This window comes from Labrus bergylta, chromosome 19 (assembly GCF_963930695.1).
Source record: "Labrus bergylta chromosome 19, fLabBer1.1, whole genome shotgun sequence".
In the NCBI taxonomy this organism is placed as follows: Eukaryota; Metazoa; Chordata; class Actinopteri; order Labriformes; family Labridae; genus Labrus; species Labrus bergylta.
The window spans coordinates 16,493,698-16,513,740 of NC_089213.1; the positions used below are offsets into that span (position 1 = coordinate 16,493,698).

Below are 20,043 nucleotides of genomic sequence, written 5' to 3' on the forward strand. Positions count from 1 at the left end.
TATTGTAACGTGTTCTGTTGTCAAGTGCTTTTAAATTATATTTTCGTATGTAACGTGGAGACCATTGTTTCCTTTTTGTATGGGGGGACAACAGGTTCTGAGCAGAGTAACTTGTAAATGATGTCAAACTGTCTTTCTATATAAAAGAGAAGCTGCTTAAATGTAAACAGGAAACTTTAGAAAAAAAAAAAGAAAAATAAAGTAAAATGCTCTCAAGCTTTCCGTTTCTGTTATTTCTTCACTTATCAATCTAAATGAAATACAGAACAATCAAATGAATTAAGACGAGCTTAATTTATTCATAAAGATCTTTGCAGTGCAAACTTTTTTTCCACCTTTCTCTCACACGAAAAGGGCTGCATTGGACACAGGACGTACAAACACGATTGCCTTGTGATTACTGGGCATTAATGTGCAATTTTTTTCAAGCCTGAATACAACACTGTCAGGAGGAGTCACTCTTTAATGACAGAAAGTAGAAAGCTGTGTGATGGAGCCCAGTGGACAACGAAGGACACTCACTCATGACATGAACCTGCACAGAATGACTTTTTCCTTACAATTCTATTTTCATATCTTTAAACTAAGTGTCCTGCTAGTTCTTTAGAGTACCTCTCCAATGACCAACATCTGACCAATTATTCAGTCACTCTCTGATCACTAAAACATGAAGGAGGTCACAATAAGAGGGAGGCGGGGTCACAACAAGTCTCTCGACAACTTATTCTTATTTTCATATGTACAGTACATTCAGAGTAAAGCCTTTCTTTAGTGCAGATACATGAAAACGTAGTGCTGTTTTTGTTTAAACCTTCTCATGTTTTTTTTGTTGCAAAAACACTATCATACATACAGTAATACTTTAGTTAGGGGAGAAATCATTCAAGTCAAAAAAAGAATCACCACCATCCTCTTCAATGACAGAAACACACTCGTCAGCTCTCCCTCTGCATTTACACTTTAAAAAAAAAAAAATCTTGTTTCATTTTTTGCCTTTTTGAGCTTCGACTGTGAGGACAATTAAAAAAAAAGGGTTGGCTGTTTTATGACAAGACATTCCAACTCTTTGTAGAGAATTTCTCTGTGTGCATTAAGAACACAGACTTTGACATTATCTTCTTTAAGCTCCAGCTTTCAGCTTTTCCATTCATAGTCAAGATCGCAGAATTAATGCATGCACTACCACTGGTGTTTTACTCCATCACAGCAGAAAAATGAGCATAACATAATACAAAAGTAAAGGACCATAGCACTTTTCCACTAGTGTAAATGATCCACTGACCCACTGTGTAATAAAGTGACAGCTAATCTAGGTGGAGCTGCCAACAAAGGACAAACTCTGCTTCCTTCCAGAAGTCGACTACATTCTTCCTAAGTTGTGTCAAGATTGCAAAATAAGTGCTAGTTGTAGTGTCTCAATGGGACAACTTAACCAAACCCCAATCATAATGATCTAATAGCTGACAACATACTTTTTTTTTTTTTTTTTTTTTTTTGCCAATATCAGAATTCAACACACGTCCTCTGCAGCTTTTCACTCAATCTGCTCGAAGTTGAGCACGTGGCCGTCAAAGTGCGTGAGGACGTGTCTCTCGAAGAGCTGCTGCTGACAGTTGAGGGGAAACTGCTCGGAGCAGACGGGGCAGACCTTCCAGTGGCTCTCGACGTGCTGCTCGAAGCTGCGTTGCTCGAAGTGGGGCGGGAAGATCACCTCGCATAACGGGCAGCGCTTATGCACGTCACTCCTGGAAAAAGGAATGACACAGGGCATGACACATGATAGACGCAATCGTGTCAACTCTCTGACATTTCTGCTTATTTGCACTTCTGGTGAGATGCCAAACCTCATTTCGTTACTCTATACTTGTATATGTGTAATGACAATAAAGTTGAATCTCATCTCATCATGTGTTGCATCTATAAACACAGAATGCATGATCATGTATGTGTGTATTTTTTGCTGTTATTGGTTTTGTTCCATAAAAATGATATTGTCATGTTTACTTACTCCATAAACAAACAGAATAGTAAGGAGGATCCCTTATTGACCTCATTTGACTCTTACACAGGGAATGACTAATTTTTTGTCATGTGGCTTCTAGAGAAACAAACTGATTTTAACGCATAATTATTTCACGTTCATCAGTTAGCGTACGGGTTGTCACACTACCTGGAGTCAAAACAGAAGCTGCCCCTGGCGTCACTGCGTCGGCCGGACTGATGGTCACAGGATGGCTGAGCCCCGTCAGCAGCCTTTTGAAACACAAAACAAACACACAGGACGAGGTTGAAACTGATGTCTGATTTTATGCTTATAATACTCTATGCTCACTAGAACACAGCCTTCAAATGTGTTCACTAACAAAAAGAGAACACAGTTTGAAAGGGCTTCAAAAGAGTGTAAAAGTAAAGTGCAAAAGTAGTGTCTATGTATGCGTTACTAACTGATCTTAGGTCTGTCCCATTGCAATCTAATTATCTAGACCTATTAGCTATCTAATTACTTTGTAAGCTCTCTGTCATTTTCGTCTTTTTGAGCCTTGACCAACTGAGTTCAACGATTCTGCTTTCAAGAACAAGCCACTGTTCCCTTGATTCAGTGGAGTTGAGTTCTCCATAGAGAGAGAGAGAGAGAGAGAGAGAGAGAGAGAGAGAGAGAGAGAGAGAGAGAGAGAGAGAGAGGAAGTATATTCTGTGTATGCAGAAAACCCAAAGTGAGGATTAGAAGGCAAATGCTAGTGTGATAGTATGTCAAGTATTTATGTTGGATTAGTATAAGGGTTACATTTTTGGAAGGATATCCCAAAAACAAGTCATGTGATTAAAGTAGTGCTGTCAACTGAGTGAAGGAATTAGCCTAATTCATAACAGGCTTTGTAATTAATTGAATCTCAATGTTTGCTGTGTTTTAATTTGGCGGCAGTACGTTAGTACGTTAGCTCTCACATTTTTTGGCTCATCGACCGGGTGCTCTGGGCCTTCAGGTGGGGTGGTGCTGCGGGTGGGCTGCATGCAGACCACCTCTCGGTTCCAGTCTGGAGCTCCTGCGCTTGGACTCGGGGGTGTGATTGGGGGTGCACAGGGAGGGGCACAGGTCGGGGCTTCAGGTGGGGGACGGGTCATGTGTTCGGGAGACAGTGCAGCATCCACCCGATCTAGAAAAACACAAACTGTTATAGTCCTGAGTTAAAGGGAAAATAGAAGAAGTGTCCATCAAAGTTTGAATTCCTCGCACCTCTTGTGGTGTCTGTGGAGTAAGGATTGCCGTACTGCAGCTCTGCAGGCCTCTGTGGCACCAGGGGTGGAGGAGAGGGGTCCTGTGGGTACGGAAGAGGGTAGCGCAGCAACATCGGCTGCCTCAGCTCGGCACCCTGAACACAGGCTTCCTGCTCCCTCTTCCTGCACACGTAGCGCTGCAGCTCCTGTAGGTCAGACAATAAATATCTCAACACCGGATAGATTTTTTTCTTCTTCTCTGTTTCAGTATGACTTTGAGTTTTTCACCCCCGCAAATGTGTTGATTGTTATAGTGTATCTTCACACGCATAATATTTAGATCCATACTTTTAGTTCCTTCTGAAATTCCCGTTTACAGATCTTTGCTATGCACACATGCCAAACATTCTGTCTTTGACGACAGAACGATTGCTTTGAAGAAATGTGTGAAAGGAATCTGGGAAATGTTCCCATGGCTCATTTTTCACTCGGGGAGTTTAGCATTTTCAGCTGTGAGTTAAGTTTCCCTCTACATTGTTTCTGCCCTTTGTGATTATATCTGAAGCACGAGCATTAGTACCCTACTCATTACTGTAATAGGTGTCAGACTCCGGCTCCCACTGCTCTCGCTTTGCGGATGGAGGCGCTCGCTCGCTCCCTCCTTCCTGTCCCTACTCCCCCCCCTGACCTCCTCCCTTAAAGACTTCATTAGTGCACAGCTATCAGGTTTAACATTTAAACCAGGGTTGGAAAGGTGAAACAGACACGTCGCGTGGCATTTGCTCTGTCTAATGGCACTGTATCAGTGGGCAAAAGAAGCAGGTATGGATGTATTAATTAGTGGGGAGTGGGGAGTGTGGAAAGGGGAAGGAGTTTCTACACTGCACTGGAGCTCCTATAATTGAATGTGAAGATCCACCACATGGACTTCAATTGAGAGCCAACATCTCTACTGTCAGAACTACAGGTTGAGATGTAACAGTCGGCTTTTTCTGAAATAAAACTTTATCCTTATAACATTTTCTAATTAAGAATTTCACTGTTTCGACTGTGAAGAAGGGATAAACAGTGTCCGCCTGGCGCTGCACCTCCTGTAGTTGCTCCTTGTCTCGGAGGGCCTGGGCGAGGTTGCGTTTCAGCTCCGCCACCTCGCTGGCTCGCTCTGCCATCTGCACCTAAAGAAAAAAAACCAAAAAACATCAGGGAGGAGTCCATAAGATAACGTGTAATTAACATTCCTGTACAACAAATACCATTAATTTTAATAACCAGTCAGATTTCTGGAAGAGAAGTGTCAGTAACCTCAGCCCTGCTGGTTTGCTTGAAAACAAACCAGAGTTGCAACTTGCAATGTCTTTGATCAACGATGAATTCATCTATTATTATTAAAATCACTTTTTGAATGTTTTATTACATTTTCCATTATGTTTCCCAAAGTCAAGCAAATACTTTTTTTTTTAGCTTGATTAGCAAGATGTGCTCTTTAAAACAATATAAAACAGAAGAGAAGCAACAAGGAACTAGAATGAGGGATTATTTGTTGTCTTAGATTAATGAAGGACTGAATCGTTTGTGGGAATGGTTTTGGGTCTGTTGACTTGTTTCATATTAAGGTTGTTTTCCATTAAAGCTCCTGTTTTCATAAGTTCTTTATTCCATCATTCATGAAACATGATCAAAGTGTCTTTGCTCTCTGTCATTCCCTGTGTATCTTTTGAAAAAAAAAACACCTTTACATTACAGTGATAATGTCCAGAATTATATTTACATATAATAACAATGGATGTGTGACTTCTGGGAAGTATACAAACAAATAGCAGGGGCTGAATACTAAAATTTGGAGAATCACAAATCTAAAAGTCTAGAGAAAAATCTAAATGACTCTCTTACTTTCCTCGATCAATTTCAAAATACTCAAAACAGTTGCAGATTGAAATGACGAATAGTTAGTAAAGTGACTTTTTTGCTTCAACTCAAAAAACCTTTCAAGCACTCGCTCTTCCTTTCCTTCTAGTTTCCGTGCTATCAGGTTGTATATCATCTACCTTTACAGACTAAGTGAGACATCAGTAGGCAGACACACAGGCAAGCAAAGGAACAAAATATTTGTTCAGTTGAGTTTTTATTTAACCTGGAGCGGCGTCAAACGTGCGGTGCTTACTGTAACGCCAGTGCATGTGTAGGGCAGGTCTGAGGGCTGCGTAGTAAATCTGTTACTTTTCTAACAGGACTGACTCTGTGGGATAGTTTACATGGCTCTCTTATTTTATCCCATTACAAAGAGTCCAAATCCCCTCCTCCGCCGGTTTCTCTTTCTGCTTCATGTCCGTCAGACTATCCAGCTTGTTTCACTCTTAAATTCAGTTCGCGTCTTCCTCTCTCCCTCTTCATTCTCTTTCATCTCCTTTTCCTACTCTCTTACCCTCCCCCCCTCTTTCATTAATTTACGGCGCTGTGTTAGGAGGTTAAGTTCAGGTGAAGGGATACTGCAACAGTGGATTTCTGTGCTCCCTCACTGTCTCCCTTTCTATTCCCCCCCCTCCCTCGCTCTTTCCTCTGGGTGGCTGATGTAAACAGCCGTAAAGCATGGTGCTCTGCGGCTGCCTGTCTTGTCAGTCTCCGGGGCCATTAAGAGTGGCTGTGAGCCCAGGGCACTCGCCTCAGACAGGAGACTCTATCAAAGACAGGGGAGAGCCTTATTTACAGCGCAGATAAACACACACTCACTCACAAAAGATTAAATGCCGTTAGGTACTTTGGCGGACATTCACAAAAAGGCAACAGGCCCGGATAGATGCAACCAACTCAAGTGCCGACGTTGAATCACGCACACAGACATGCCACACACATCGGCTGACACAGTGGGTGAAGTTCACGCTCGGAGTAACCCGGTTAATGCAAGTGAAATGTAATTATTGACATTTATTAGCCAATTTAGACAACAGTTCAATTAGTTATCTTTCCAAGTGCTGCCACTAGTAAAAACCCTCCATGTGTCAACAATAGTAAGAACTGGAGGAGGGTAGTTATAGGCAAATTGTGTAGGCACAGGGCAATCAAAAAGCAACAGCATCAAAATGAAGACACGCCCGAACACTTACTCCATGCCACAATGGTTTGACTATCATTGTTTTTAGGTTCTGTTGTACTGTGCAATAACAAAGACCCTACTTATTATGTATAACATCAATTTTAATGAAACATAAAGTGATTTTTATAATTATTCACCGGGTTGAATTTAGCAAAAAAAAGTTACTATAAACTGGTTTAAGCCTTAAAAGCCTGCAAAGTGATGATTCGCTGCTTTTCTTGTCTTTACTGTACATTATTTGTAATTACAAATATATCCTTATATATTGTTTAATATTTTATATGTAGGCCCATATGGTCTAAGCTGTCACTCAGGCCTCTCACCACTAGGCGTGTGGATTGATGGCATCTCCTAGGAGCTGCAAGATTTGGCAGTATTTTGATCTAGAGGAAGTAAGTAGAAAGTAGTAAGTTGTAAGTAGGCTGTGTCTGGCCAGATATTGACCAGAGCCTTATGTCACCACAACCAGCACAGGCATGTAGACGTTAACCTACAAGGAGCACCGAAAGGCTGTGGGCGCTGGTACTGTCAACCTGAGGTCCAAACTGAACCTAGTTTTCATTATATACATCTGATTGGTTGAAAAATATCAGAAGTCCTAAGCCTAGACCAGTGTGTTGTTTTAATCTACATTTAAAGCGTGCATTCAGGGTTCACTAGCTGCCTTGTTAAAGGACTTGAGGAAATGGCTGCTCATCTTTCTGCCACTCTGTGGAAGTGTTGCTTCTTACCCGGAATCGCTCCTCTTCGTTAGCCAGGCGCTGTTTAAGCGTCTCGTTGATTGCACATTGCTCCCTCCACTTTTCCTCCATCATCGCCAGCTCCTCCTCCACCGAGCGAGTCTGCTCCTTCTCTGCCTCCCCCACATTCCTCGCCTTCGCCTCCAGCAGCACATGCTCCTCTAAAATATCCCTCGCCTCATCTGCCTTTTGCGGCACCTCCACCTCGCCTTGTGTCTCTTCTTTGGCGCTTGTCCTCTCGTTCTGCACCTCCACCCAGCTCGTCATCCTCAGGCTCTCCTCTGGCAGGCTGTCCTTCTTCTCCTCTTTTTCTTTTTCTTTCTCTTTGTCCTCTTTCTCCATGTCTTCAACTTGATTTGTTTCTCCCTCAGCCTTTACCTCAGCACTCTCCATCTGCATTTCCCCCCTCTGATTGTCTTCCTTCTCTGTGCTGGAGTATAAATCAATGTGTGTGGATTCCCTGTCACTATGTTCTGGAGTGATTGTCATTTCAGCGGCTCCTTGTAGGACTGCAGCAGCTATATTTCCTGTAAACACCAAGAACAAAGAGTAGTGCTAATAGTGAAAAAAAAGTGTCAAAGTGTTTAAACTTTAAACTTCAGTGTAAAGTTCCTCCTGATAGTATTCATCATCTATAAGAGTGTTTTTATTCATTTATGTCATCAGCTAGTTGTTCAAAGATATGCATGTTGGAGAGTGAAAGTATTAGCATAGCGAGAGTTACGTCCAGTCAAGTGAAAGTAACTCGGTTCATAATGTCATGTAATTGCACTCATTGACTCTCAACTGAAAATACGGTTAGTGGAAAATCTTGAATTGCTACCTTTCCTTTGCACGATGTAATTTAAACAATACACCAGCATACAACAGTTTATTTCCACTCATTTAAGTCTTTATAGATTCATTTGTAGTTGGCTCCAACATAAGTGTTTATTTAAATGCATTCACGTTATATTCAAAGACATAACAAACTGATGATATACTTTTGTAATTAAGTGAGTGTGTGTGTGTGTGTGTGTGTGTGTGTGTGTGTGTGTGTGTGTGTGTGTGTGTGTGTACCAGCTGTTGGGGACTCTGGACTAGGTGTCAGTGGCTCCAGTGTCGTCTCAGTGGATACATTTCTCTTTGGCTCCTGCAAAAAAAAAAAAAAAAACACACACAAAAAATATTTTCTCACAGAAAATGTCAACAATATGCATAAATTAACCTGAATGTGAAATTGTGTGAACATATCTTTTTTTTTCTGGGAGTTTATCTACCTAGTACTCACCCCCTGTGACTCAGTCGTGTTCAGTTTTGCTACCTGCCTGCGTAGGCGCTGACACTCCCTGTACTTCTCCTTGTAGTGCTCTGCAGCCATGTGAAGACGCAGCTTCAGCTCCTCCACCTCTCTCTGCAGCTCGGCCTCTGCCTCGGACACCACCATCACACTGGGCATCGCCTCCCCGCTTGTCCCAACACCCTGGAAGAGAGGGAATAGTGTGGAGATAATTCCCACATTTTCTTCAGGTTTCTCTCAGCACAGTCCAGTCAAAGCTTTAGAATTGAAAGACAGAGATACAGAATAATGAAGTTTGACACTAACCACTTCCTTATGTGCAGTGCTCCTCATGCGGTCCAGCTGACTCTCCATGCGTTGGCACTCGGCCTGAGCATCAGCCAGACTGGCGCGGAGCTTGTCAGCTTCCAAGCGGGCGCGGTACAGCTCGGTCATTGTGTGGTCTCGGGCGCTGGCTGAGTCGCGGAGCTCCGAGGCCAGCAGAGAGGCCTGCTGCCGGGACGCCTGGAGCTGCTCCTCTGCTTGACGGAGCTGCTCACGCACACGGGCCAGCTCTGCCTATTGATATGCCAAAAGAAATGTAATCAATGAATTCCCTTATAATGCACATACACAAGATAAGATAAAAACTGTTCCCTTGTGTTCTTATTTGGCTGACACTGATTTTAAACCACAAATACCTTGTCAGCCTTGTGTGCCAGCAGCTCCTTCTCCAGACTGTCCCTCTGTGCAACACACACTCTGAGCCTATCCAGTTCCTCCTGGAACTGGGCAATGGTCACCTCCCGGTTCAGCTCCACCGCTTTCAGCATCTGCAGCTCTGCGCTGAGCTTAGTGTTCTCCAGCTCGGTGCTGCGCAAGTGGGACTACACATGTGACGAACCAGAGAAAAGAAAGGAGAGGTCAGAATTTCAGTCAAAAGGTACTTCTGATTTATCCAGATTTAAAGAAGTGAAGAACTTTCTTCACACCTTGTAGAGGTCTCTTTCATCCTTATCGTTCTTCAGCTGGCTTTCCAGGCTGTCTCTCTCAGCTGTCAGCTTCTTCAGACGGTCCCTCATGCTGTCACATGAAAAACAGCTTTTAACATCAAACCTATTCACTGACAAAATTAAATTACACAAACACTTCGTTTGATGTTTGTGACTCTGCTTAGTAACAAAGTGACCAACTTGAGAAGACATCTAAAAAGGCCCTCAGTGTGTGTTAACTTTCAAAAGCTGTCTGTGACCAACTGAATTTCAGCAGAGCGTTTTGGCTAGAGGGCAGGGCTATCTCTATCAGGTAATTGAGGAAAAGAGGGAAAAAGCATTTTATAAAAGACATTTCAATATCTGAGAAGTTAGTACCACCCGTGATTAGCTTATGTTTAAATTGAAAGAGGGTGTCTGAATATAATCCTTAATTTGAAAGCTTGAAAGTGTATGCTTCTCATTATTTGTTCTTGTGATGTAGCAGGTGTAATGATTCTTTCTCAAACTCGTTCTTAAAGTATCTTGTCAACGTTGACAAGTTGACAACTTTAGATGATTGGTGGGTTATCATTCTAAACTCACCAGTCCAGCTCGGTCTCCTTCTGCAGGCCTCTCTGGGTGACTCCCAGCAGGTCCTCTTCCAGCTGGCGGACCCGGTCCGTGGCCTCAGACAGCCTCCTCCTCACCCCCTCCCGCTCTTCTGACAGGCCCTGTGAAGAACGCAGCAGCTCCTGTGGGACACAAGAAGCAGCTGTGGATCAGAGTGACAGGTGCTGAAGCCAATCACAGATACAAGAGTGAGAATCCGGAACTGATGCAATACTTGTGCTTCATAACAGATGGAGATATTACATGTGACTGTCATGTTGCATATAAAGTAGATTTGAATGTTTAAATGTTCTTTCTACTTTATTAGGTACACCCATAAAAAACAAAAGCAGTGTTCTTACTTATTTTTCTCCTTCTGTTGTTACAATGTTATCGGTATCTGTTTTATTATTCATTTAATACTAACAAATAGTTTCATTTTGGCACCTTTGCAAAGCTTGTTGTAATGTGTTTTAAATGCTTCATCTAAGAAAATAGTTATTTTCTTTAATTGTATGTTAGTTTTGAAAAAGAATAATTAAAATGTATGGACTAAGTTTTTTTTTAAGGTTTATTTTTCTTCATTAGGAGACAGGACGGTGGACAGAGCCAGAAATGCAGAAGAGAGAGAGAGAGAAGAACGACATGCGGGAAAGGCAACACAAGCTGGATCCAAACCCGGGCCGCCCGCCTTGAAGACCAACCACAAGGCCACCAGCCCCCCGGGACTATGTTTTTAAGGCATGCCATTTTTTTTATTTTAATTTTTTTATTTAAATAGGGTCAGTAAACATTAATGAACATTAACAAAGATTATAGTCATACTATCATTTCCATCTGTAGTCCCTTGGCAGGTTGGTGGTAATATATGCTGCCTTTACATCTCATTAACCTGTTTGTATTTTTATTTCATTGTAATAAGAATGAATGGTTTTTTTCTGTTTCCCACCTCTCCAGCCTGTATGAGGTGCAGGTGTAATTCGTGAATTTACCCTCAGGGGACCAGTGAAATCTTATCTAACCATCAATCACCAAAGAGCAGTTATTAATCATTCCACTTGATAAACACAAAACCCACATTCAGAATCCAAAAGTGACTGAATTGTTGAAATTAGATTAAGAGTAGCAGCTTGTGGTTATAACCCAAATAGTATGAGAGAATAGACATTCCTGCGAGTGTGTGACAGATCAGATGAGGTCTGTTTTTTCCATGTGGTAGGGCGGCTGAGGAAATGCCTTGTTTGAACTTGCTGCTAATCAGCAGTGAAGAACATTAAATCATCCATAGCTAATATTGCTTGTGACAGAACAACATACCTTTTGCACACACCCTCCTTTCTTTTTCTAAACACATACTCAACTCACACGGCTGCAGAAAGATGCATCTACAAATTCAAAATACATGTGGAGATAGAAGAACAGCATAGAGTGCACATGCACACAGCAATGCATTCTCCGGCCCTTCTCCCTCTGGGCTTGGCTCTGTGCACATTACTGTATGATTTTTATGGCTGGAGTTTGGGAAGCACTTTAGCAGTGCATAAAGACCTTATAAAAAGTGTAGTCATAAAATTAGCAGCCACAAAATATGTACTTATGTTTTCATGTTAAACTCAGGATATTTTCATCAGCTTGGCCTGAGCTAACACACCTACTGTAAAAAGCTCTTCAAAAGACACACACACACAACTACTCGCACAAGTCGTATATTACACATGGACATGCCTGTTGAATGAGAGGCAGCACGGTAATAACAGAGTGTGTTTGTGTGTGTATTACCACGTTATTTATGGCGATTTTGTCCTTCGTAAAAAAGAGAGCAGCGGACTAACTGAAAGCAGCTTGCTCTTTACTCTGAGGCCACACTACAGAGCTCCACTAGGGGGCGATAAGAGACTGGACTCAAGCTTAGAGAACTCTTGGCAAGTTTCAGAGTTTCACCTCTCCCTCTTTCTGCTTACATTGAAGTTCTTTGAGTTTACTGCTGGTTTAAGGTGCGAGTGCAAAGTTAGCGCTTATCAAATGAGTAACTCGTAAAATACTAAAAACATGAAATCTGACTACTCTTTGGTGAATTAAGGGTTGAAGAGGGGAGGAAAACTCTTGAGGATATTCAAGAAGATCCCCTTTTTTATGTATTTCTTTTTACTCTGATCAACTTTCATTTATGCTTCATCTTTTAGCTTGCTATGTCTAAGTCCAGATGTTTTAATGCCAGAAATCCGATACAAAATTACAAATGAAGAGAGAAAACGATTGGAACAGACAGACTGACAGACGGGGGAGAAAATAAACAGTGAGAAAGCGGTGGCCACTGAATCGCGTGACTGAGTGGTGTTTGTCCCTGAGGCTGGGCAGGGCTTTTTGTCAGGCGGGCGGTTTGTGGACTACCCTCCTCTCATTCCACACACAGACTAAAAGGGTTTGCAAGCGGGTGGCATAATGAGTGTGTTTGTGTGTGTATGTGTGTGTGTGTGTATGTGTTTGTGCATGAGCATGTGTGAATGCATATTAGAGGGACCTTGTGGTGTGGGACCTGAATGTGAGTGTGAGGGTAAAGGAGGGGGGCAGTTTGTGTATGCGTACATGCATTTGTGTGTGTGTGTGTGTGTGTATGTTTGTGTGTTTGACGTCATGTTTGTTCACTCTGCGGTCGTGATGGCATCGTCCCTGACGCCAGATGCCCAAGAAAACTGCTTCCCAATTCCGTTCTGGCCCACTGAGTCAGGTCGTTAAAAAGAGGGAGAGAAAGACTGGCGCACACACACACACACACAGACACACACACACACACACACACACACACACACACACACACACACACACACACACACACGCACACACACGCACACACACACACGCACACACGCTGTGGCTCCTTGTGTGTCTCTCAAACATGGTCAGAGATTATTCATAAATTCAGGACTTTGAAGTTTTCAGACCTGTGATCAGTGGTGAGGAACCGGCTCCACACACATGTGCAAATAGGAATTGTCTGTTTATGTACACCCCCCCCCCCCCCCCGCAAATACACACACTTCATACAAATACACAAACGTTCAAACACACTTAAACTCTCCTCATGGGTCAGTGTTTGTTTGAGCCTTTGTGTGTCATTTGCAATGCAGTTTTTTCCCTTAATTAGCTTTACTGACTTTGACTACAAAATTACTAACATATTGTATATATTCTTGGAACAATTATTTTTCGATCTCCCGTTGTTTGATGAAAATGACACCTATGGTCAAAAAAGGTTAAAAGAAAAGTTAAAACGTTTATTTGATTCAATAGAACTGGAAATGTATCAGCTAATATCAGTGTTCTCATACTAAAACTATCTGCAACTGTGGTGTTGTGATGAGAGAAGAAGCAGGGCTTTTTTAAAAAATGGTTTAAAACAATGGAAATGCACTCATTTTGAGTGCATTTCGGTATTACATAGATACCAAAGTGTGTTGTGTTCAAAAAGCAGTATTACCTCTTTTTCAGAGCACCCCCCCCCCCCCCCCCCTCTGACCTGGTTGTGTGTCCTCAGCAAGCAGCACGTCTCCCTCTCCTGTTCCCTTTCCCTGGCCAGTCGTTTCTGCTCCTCCTGCAGCTGCAGTTTCTCATCCTGGAGGACACGCATGGCCTTCAGCAGCTCCCTGCGCTCCTGCTGTGCCTCCTCCACATGCTGCCAGGAAGGAGGTAGAGAGGGTAGGGGTAAAGCAAGAAGGTGAGAATGGTTCCCATCTTTGTAAGATGTTCAAGCCACTTAGCGTGATGCCATTTCTGTTCCTGACTACGGGCAGTTGGTATCATTTTCTATTCCAGCCAAGAAAGACAAAACTTTAATGGCTTAATGATTTCAAAATGATATCTTTTTGAGATACTCAGGGATGACAGAGGCCTGCATTGGGACTTTTTATTATCAAACAAACCCATAGGATAGAAAACAAAAACACATTGTTGTGTTTCATTTGATTGGCCTTACCTCAAGCAGGCCACTCTTGGTGGTGACAACCAGAATGTCTGAGTTGCTGTCATCCTCGGTGACGGTAAGCAGCTCCTCGGTGGGCGTGCCACACCTGAACTGGAACGGCGTGCTGGCTCCTCTGATGTCACCAGTATGAGTGACATAACAAAACTGGTAGAACTCTCCATCAGATTTAGGGACATAATAACCTGCAAAGGGATAAGAATAGCGTTTGTGTTAAGTTATTTAGTATGAACTGAATTTAGAGTTACACTCTTATTCTAATTAGTTAGGATTTAAGGTCAGCTTGTCTGAACCTTTTCTTTAATAAAACCACAGATCTGATTCAAAATGGAGAAAGTGCTCCTTATAAATTCATTTCTAAAAACATTTATTATTCCCATAGAATTCACATCATTTATATATGCCCATATTTCTAAAAGCCAATAGCTGCCCTGTGAAGCAGCATACATCATTCACGTTAGGCCTGCTTCTCTGGGACAGAGAAGTGAAAGTGCAGAACATCCGGCAGCCAACCGGTTTTACTGACTACTGACACACCGCAGCATGCTCTCATATTTTCACTGTGTAATATCTGACCATTCCAGGCCCAGTAAAACCAGTTCGCAGGTCCTCAACCTGTGTGTGTGTGTGTACGAGTGTGTGTGTGGTTTGGGGGTTGCTCAGGTCCCAGGCCGCTGTTTGTGGTTGTGTTCCCTTATTAAATAAAAGTGCTGGTTTTTATATGCGCCGTAAAATGGAGGAGTTACTGTGGAATACCCTGGGTGTGTAGAGTGGTTTACATAGTGAGTGTGTGTGTGTGTGTGCGTGTGTGTACCTTGAAACATCACTGTCCTGTGCACAGAGCTCCCCGGTTCATAGCTTTCAGGCATCGGAGACCAGAGGAAGGTGTAGTAATCTCTGGCTGTGCTCCAACCTACCTATGGATGAAAACCAGAAGTAACACCACTTTTTTGTTAATCCGCAACAGAAAATGGTGTCTGACTGGACGGCGAAAACCAGGGCATTACGCCGAAAAATACACACAAAAAAAATCACAGTATTTCAGCATTAACACAAACTGTTATGCCAGATGACTTTTTCTAAAAAAAAAAAATTGTTTGATTTTTAAAAACACATTAAATAAAGAAATCAGTAGGATTAAATTAACTTGAAGAATGGAAGCGTTTAAAAACATGCCCCCTCTTTCCTTTAAAACACCTCTTCCTCCTCTCTCTCCTTCCTCTCAGTTCCTGCCCCTTTTGGGCACACACTAAAAGAGGGGCAGTGAAGGTGTGAGTATGGGGTGGGACGGCTGGGTTTGTATGTGGCTTTGTGTGCGTGCACACACATGCACAGACTCGTGAGACAGATGAGAACAACCGGAGACGAAATGAAAAGAGGAGAGCGAGAAGAAAAAAAAAGGGGAAAGAATGAGGGAAAAAAAAAAAGGTGAAAATTTTACACAAAATGGCAAGGGACATGCAAGTCCATGGATTTCATGTGTTGTTAGGTGACAGATGATGAAAGGGAGTTGTGAACATCATAACTCAGGTCCTGCATCGTAAATCTGCCGCGCACAACCACACTCTCTCTCTCTCTCTCTCTCTCTCTCCCTCGCCTGGGCCTGGGCTTCTCATGCACACACACACGACTCGTTCCAACTCACATGTGTGATGCATGTTTGTAACATTATGTAACGCGACTTCAGCTGTGGAGAACCCAACCACCTGTAGCACTGTGGAACTCACTTACGTTTTTTAAAGAGAAGGAACAGTAAGACAGCGGAGACAGTTTCTCTTCTGGACACTCTCACTGCATATTAACCCATGATATTATTACAGTTTGAACACGTGGTAGACTTTGCTGCACAGGAAATTACAGGATAGAAAACACACTGGGAGGGGCAGCTTGCTTTTGTTGGTTTTAAAGGAGCCATAACCTTTAAAGATTAAATTATAACTGCCAGTTAATGTCTAGGAGCATGTTTACATTTTTGAAGTTAAATATTTAAATAATTGACATTCAAGCTATCCATTAAACTAATTAGAGGTTAAAATAGAAAACATTCAAGAAGAATAATGAATTAGAAAAGTTCCAAAACACGAAAAAAGCATTGTAAGGCTCTAACCAGCAACAATAAATCACCTTAGTTACTCAAACAATTGTCAAAATTTCAGGTTGGATGATGTTGTTGCATGACATATAATTGCAGTCTTCGCCTCATCAAGCCATTACACTGAGTATAATGCTATTCCAAACAAATGGTAATTGTCAGAGTGAAAAACGCAAGCCAAGAACATTCTTTCCACGTCCAGCAGCATCTCAGTGTGAAGCGAGGCTGCCGTGGACTCCCGCCAGGTTTGCTTGTGCGCTCTCGTGTGTTTGCTTAAGAAGGAACAGACATAAATAATTTTGCTAATTGCAGAGTGAAGGTGACTGACATTTGGTTAGGTATGGTGTGGCATTCCAACACAGGAGTGATGTTATAAAATAATCACAGGCAAAGCAGCTATCAATCATTCAGCCAAGGTGTGAGGGAACAGTGTGATGACATGTTAATTATACACTTACACAACGGGTTTCTCCCAGCCGACCCAACAAACATGCCACAACCGAAAACCTCCACGGGGCTTTTAGGGAGTTGTGTATGTATGTGCTTGCATGTGTCAAACATTCAACTCAAACAAACTATATCATGCTTTCACCTGACAAATAAAGGAAAACAAATATGTTCATTTTTAAGAGGAGGAAAAATTAATAATTATTATGGACCACCGGGCAAAACGTGCCAAGCTTGATGTTTATGTGTATACACTGCATGGGAGCACTGTACCTCCCCATTCAGGAACTGGTTATGTGATACCAGGACCATTATCATGGTACAATTAATATTTTCAGCCACTAGGGGGTGTCTGTGCACAACTCAAATGAACCATGCCTGCCTTTGCAGTCTGAGTCATCCAGATTGCAAGCTTCTCTCTCTGTAGACAGGTAACGCCTTCAGATGTGCACGGTAAGAGGGGGAGAAATGCTCTCTCCCTGAGTCATCTTTGCACAAAGGTTTTGCCTCTGGGAGGTAAAAAGACTCATCGATGATGATCATCGGTGCTTAGTGAGGATGTCATATCTAATCAATCATTTTTAAGACGCCACCCTCCCGTTGAATTTTTACATTAGAGTCACCAAATACCCAAACAAACCCGAGCACAAACACAAAAATCCATTAGCATTGCATGCGTATGGTCCTAATATGATAAAAATTGGCGTTCATTATTTGTAAAATAAGACATAAACAGACCTCTAAATACACTAACAAGGCTGAATCATCATGAGTTTAATTGTTAATTGTAAATATAACATAGACGCAAACAGCAAAGATTTCTCCAGAACTAAATAGATACATATCTCAAAAGAGCAGACTTGTACATCGAAAGGATGAAAGAGGCACGGTCTGCTTGTTCCCCCCGTCATGAAGCACCGACCATCAAACATGTTTCATTAGTGGGATTAACAATTACATTTTCCAATTGACTTTTTTCCATATAAACCCAGCATCCTTATTCCTATTTAATTGAGCTGGTGGATTTGAAGTCAGTTCTTAAAAAACAATAAAATGTTTGTCTTTTTAACTTTACGAGACATTAAGTTTCCTAGTACACATTTCCTGTTAATTATGTGTGAGATTTGATGGCCTTGATAAAAGAGCTGAGCGGAGGTATGGTTAGCAGGAAGCAGAGAGAAGACTGATGGAAAGACAGAAAGGGGGGGGGGGGGGGGGAACAAGTGAAGCAGGGGTAAAAAGAGGTCCTTAATAAGAATCAGAGTTGTTCATTAAGAGCACCAAATGTTTGCCCCCCAGCGAGACCAACTGCAAACAGCCCACCATGTACACTCTTCCTCTTTCTGCATGCGGGGCAACCACACCAAAGCTTGTGGTGAGGTTTGAGGCATGTAGGGAAGAGCGGAACCAGGAGTGTGCAGGCATGAAGTATGTGCTAATGTGCAAACTGAAAAACCTATGGCCAATTAATAAAACCATAACACATAATTCATGTCACAAACACTTATGAAATGGGCTGGTAATTGTTCAAATCTTAAAATATCTCTTTGTTGGCTGGCCCGTAATTGATCTCGCTCAGCAATGTCTTTGAAGCATCTGCGCTGTGTATGATTTACCTTGAAGATGCCCACCCAGTCTTTTGGGTGGGGAGTGATGTAAGGGGTCAGAGTATAGTGACACTCAAGGGGTGCTTGGGGCAGGAAACTTTTGCCCACATTTTGGAAGATGACGTGGGCAAAGTTGGACGTTTCCATTACGCTGACGCTGCTGCCTGGCGATGAGTCCACCACCTGGAATGATGACATTGTATCCTGTTGGTCACTTCATTGGTCTGTAGAACAAAAGAGCAGAGGGAAGAGGAGTTCTGTATTACAAACAGTACGGTAAAGAAAAAGGTGCAAGTCTTTCTTTCAGTCACACAGATATACAAATACAATATATAAAATACAAATGAAGTTCGAATGTAGTAGAAAACCCAACATACTCTCAAATACGACGTTTCTGATTCAAGTTCTCACAACATCTCAGAAAATACAAGTATAAGTACAAAACCAAGCAGAGATGGAATATATTCAACCAGCTCTGAGCAGGGGGACAAACCATATTCTGAATAAAAAATATGTATAGAGTGCGGTGTTCTGTAATGACTGTAAAGCCCCCTGAGGCAAGTTTGGGATTCTGAGCTGTATAAATCAAACCAACCTGTCTTAAAATAGTCACAGCTACTATATTGTTGTTTTCAAATATTGTGTAACTGACATCACATTGACATTTACTGCACAACGAAAACTTTTGTTAAGAACTTAAGCCTTCAAGCCAGTGTTAGTGCTGCCGATCAACACTGTCAGTGCACTGTCTTCAAATTGGCACCAAGCCTGGGAAAAAAACATGTTTGAAATGACCCATGAGCATGATTTAAAACTGAGACTGTCCTCTTTTTTTTTAAAGTATGTGTACTTACAAGGGAACTGCATTTTTATTTTCTAAGTCAAATGACACGCTATTTTGAGAATTAACTACATGTGAAATCGAGGGCCGTAACAGGGTGAGGTACATCTCATCAAAGGACAGATCCAATGTAGTTAGAGCCAAGAAAATAGAAGGAAATTAAAGATTATCTTTACAGCATCTTTTCAAATGAGTGAAACATTTATTACAAGAACTAAATTATCTTCCCACCAACTTGTATATTTGGTTTTAAGGAGCAGAATCCCCTTACTTAATTTAGACAGTTAAACTGCATGCATTTTTTTTTTTTAATCTGTGACTGACACCCATTGAGAACACAGCCAAAACAACAAACAACTCTGTCTTACATGTTTACTCATGTCAGTGCCTTCCTAAGAGCCAAACTCGGTAAACAAGCCTTCACAACGTTGTCTTTACGCTGTCAATGTTTCACGACGAGTCTCACAATTAAAAACGCCACGACACACTGTCACACTTAGCCACTTAATCTTCTTCACGGTTGCTACGCAGCAGCTAACAGGCCATGTTGTGTCAAGTCATGTGCTAGCTAAACATTATCCCCCCGTCGATTAGCCGGCGTGCTGACACAAGACACAAGAGCATTTTTAAGGCGTTCATTTAGCTTTAAATAGAAAGAGTACCCGTTTCACATGAATAGCACTTGCTAATAAGACGGAATCTCTTCCAGACAGGCCGATGTTTTTGCCAATGTCTCCGTTGTTGTCCAAGCTCTGTCGATGCTGCTGCGTCTCTTCCTGAAAGTGCAGATGATGCACGACTTCCGGGATGCAGGGATGCTGAGGAGGATGCTGAGGAGGAGACTGCAGATGTCTCCCCGACTGGAGATAAATAGCCTATTATGTATGCTGATTAAGTCATCTAAATGTAATCTTAATTCCCCCTCCCACTTTTAAAAATGCATATCCCATCTAGTTTAAAATGATATTATAAAATCACTGTGAGGCACATTACAGGATCTAGTGGTGTAAAATCCCCCAGACATCAAACTAATGAATAAAAAAACTAATTGTATTGTTTTCTAATCCGTAATAATTACACTTTATGAACAGTTAAGAATAAACACTGGACTTACAGGGGCAGTTAAAGGGCATGGAGTAAAAGTACAGGATGTCCCGCCTTTGTCTTTATCCAATTGGCTATGTCAACT

The 20,043-nt window shown here is 42.0% G+C and overlaps 1 protein-coding gene across 1 annotated transcript; it reads right to left on the reverse strand.

Moving 5' to 3' along the window:
• Window positions 1-275: 275 nt before the first annotated feature.
• tax1bp1a (Tax1 (human T-cell leukemia virus type I) binding protein 1a) lies at window positions 276-19,673 on the reverse strand. Its single transcript, XM_020641818.3, has 17 exons — window positions 19,517-19,673; window positions 18,023-18,237; window positions 14,682-14,784; window positions 13,862-14,052; window positions 13,406-13,561; window positions 9,883-10,031; window positions 9,298-9,388; window positions 9,007-9,192; window positions 8,633-8,884; window positions 8,318-8,509; window positions 8,107-8,179; window positions 7,039-7,574; window positions 4,305-4,391; window positions 3,236-3,422; window positions 2,947-3,155; window positions 2,171-2,253; window positions 276-1,745 (listed from the first exon to the last, which is right to left on the reverse strand). The coding sequence occupies exons 2-17, from the start codon at window positions 18,209-18,211 to the stop codon at window positions 1,535-1,537; spliced, it is 2,895 nt and encodes a 964-aa protein (XP_020497474.2). The 5' UTR covers window positions 18,212-18,237; window positions 19,517-19,673; the 3' UTR covers window positions 276-1,534.
• Window positions 19,674-20,043: the final 370 nt, after the last annotated feature.

Coding starts and splice junctions, on each gene's coding strand:
- tax1bp1a (XM_020641818.3), bottom strand. CDS start 18,211: ATGTCATCATTCCAGGTGGTGGACTCATCGCCAGGCAGCAGCGTCAGC. Junction 8,885..9,006: donor TGGCACACAAGGCTGACAAG/GTATTTGTGGTT, acceptor GCATATCAATAG/GCAGAGCTGGCCCGTGTGCG. Junction 2,254..2,946: donor CGGTCGATGAGCCAAAAAAT/GTGAGAGCTAAC, acceptor GTGTTTCAAAAG/GCTGCTGACGGGGCTCAGCC.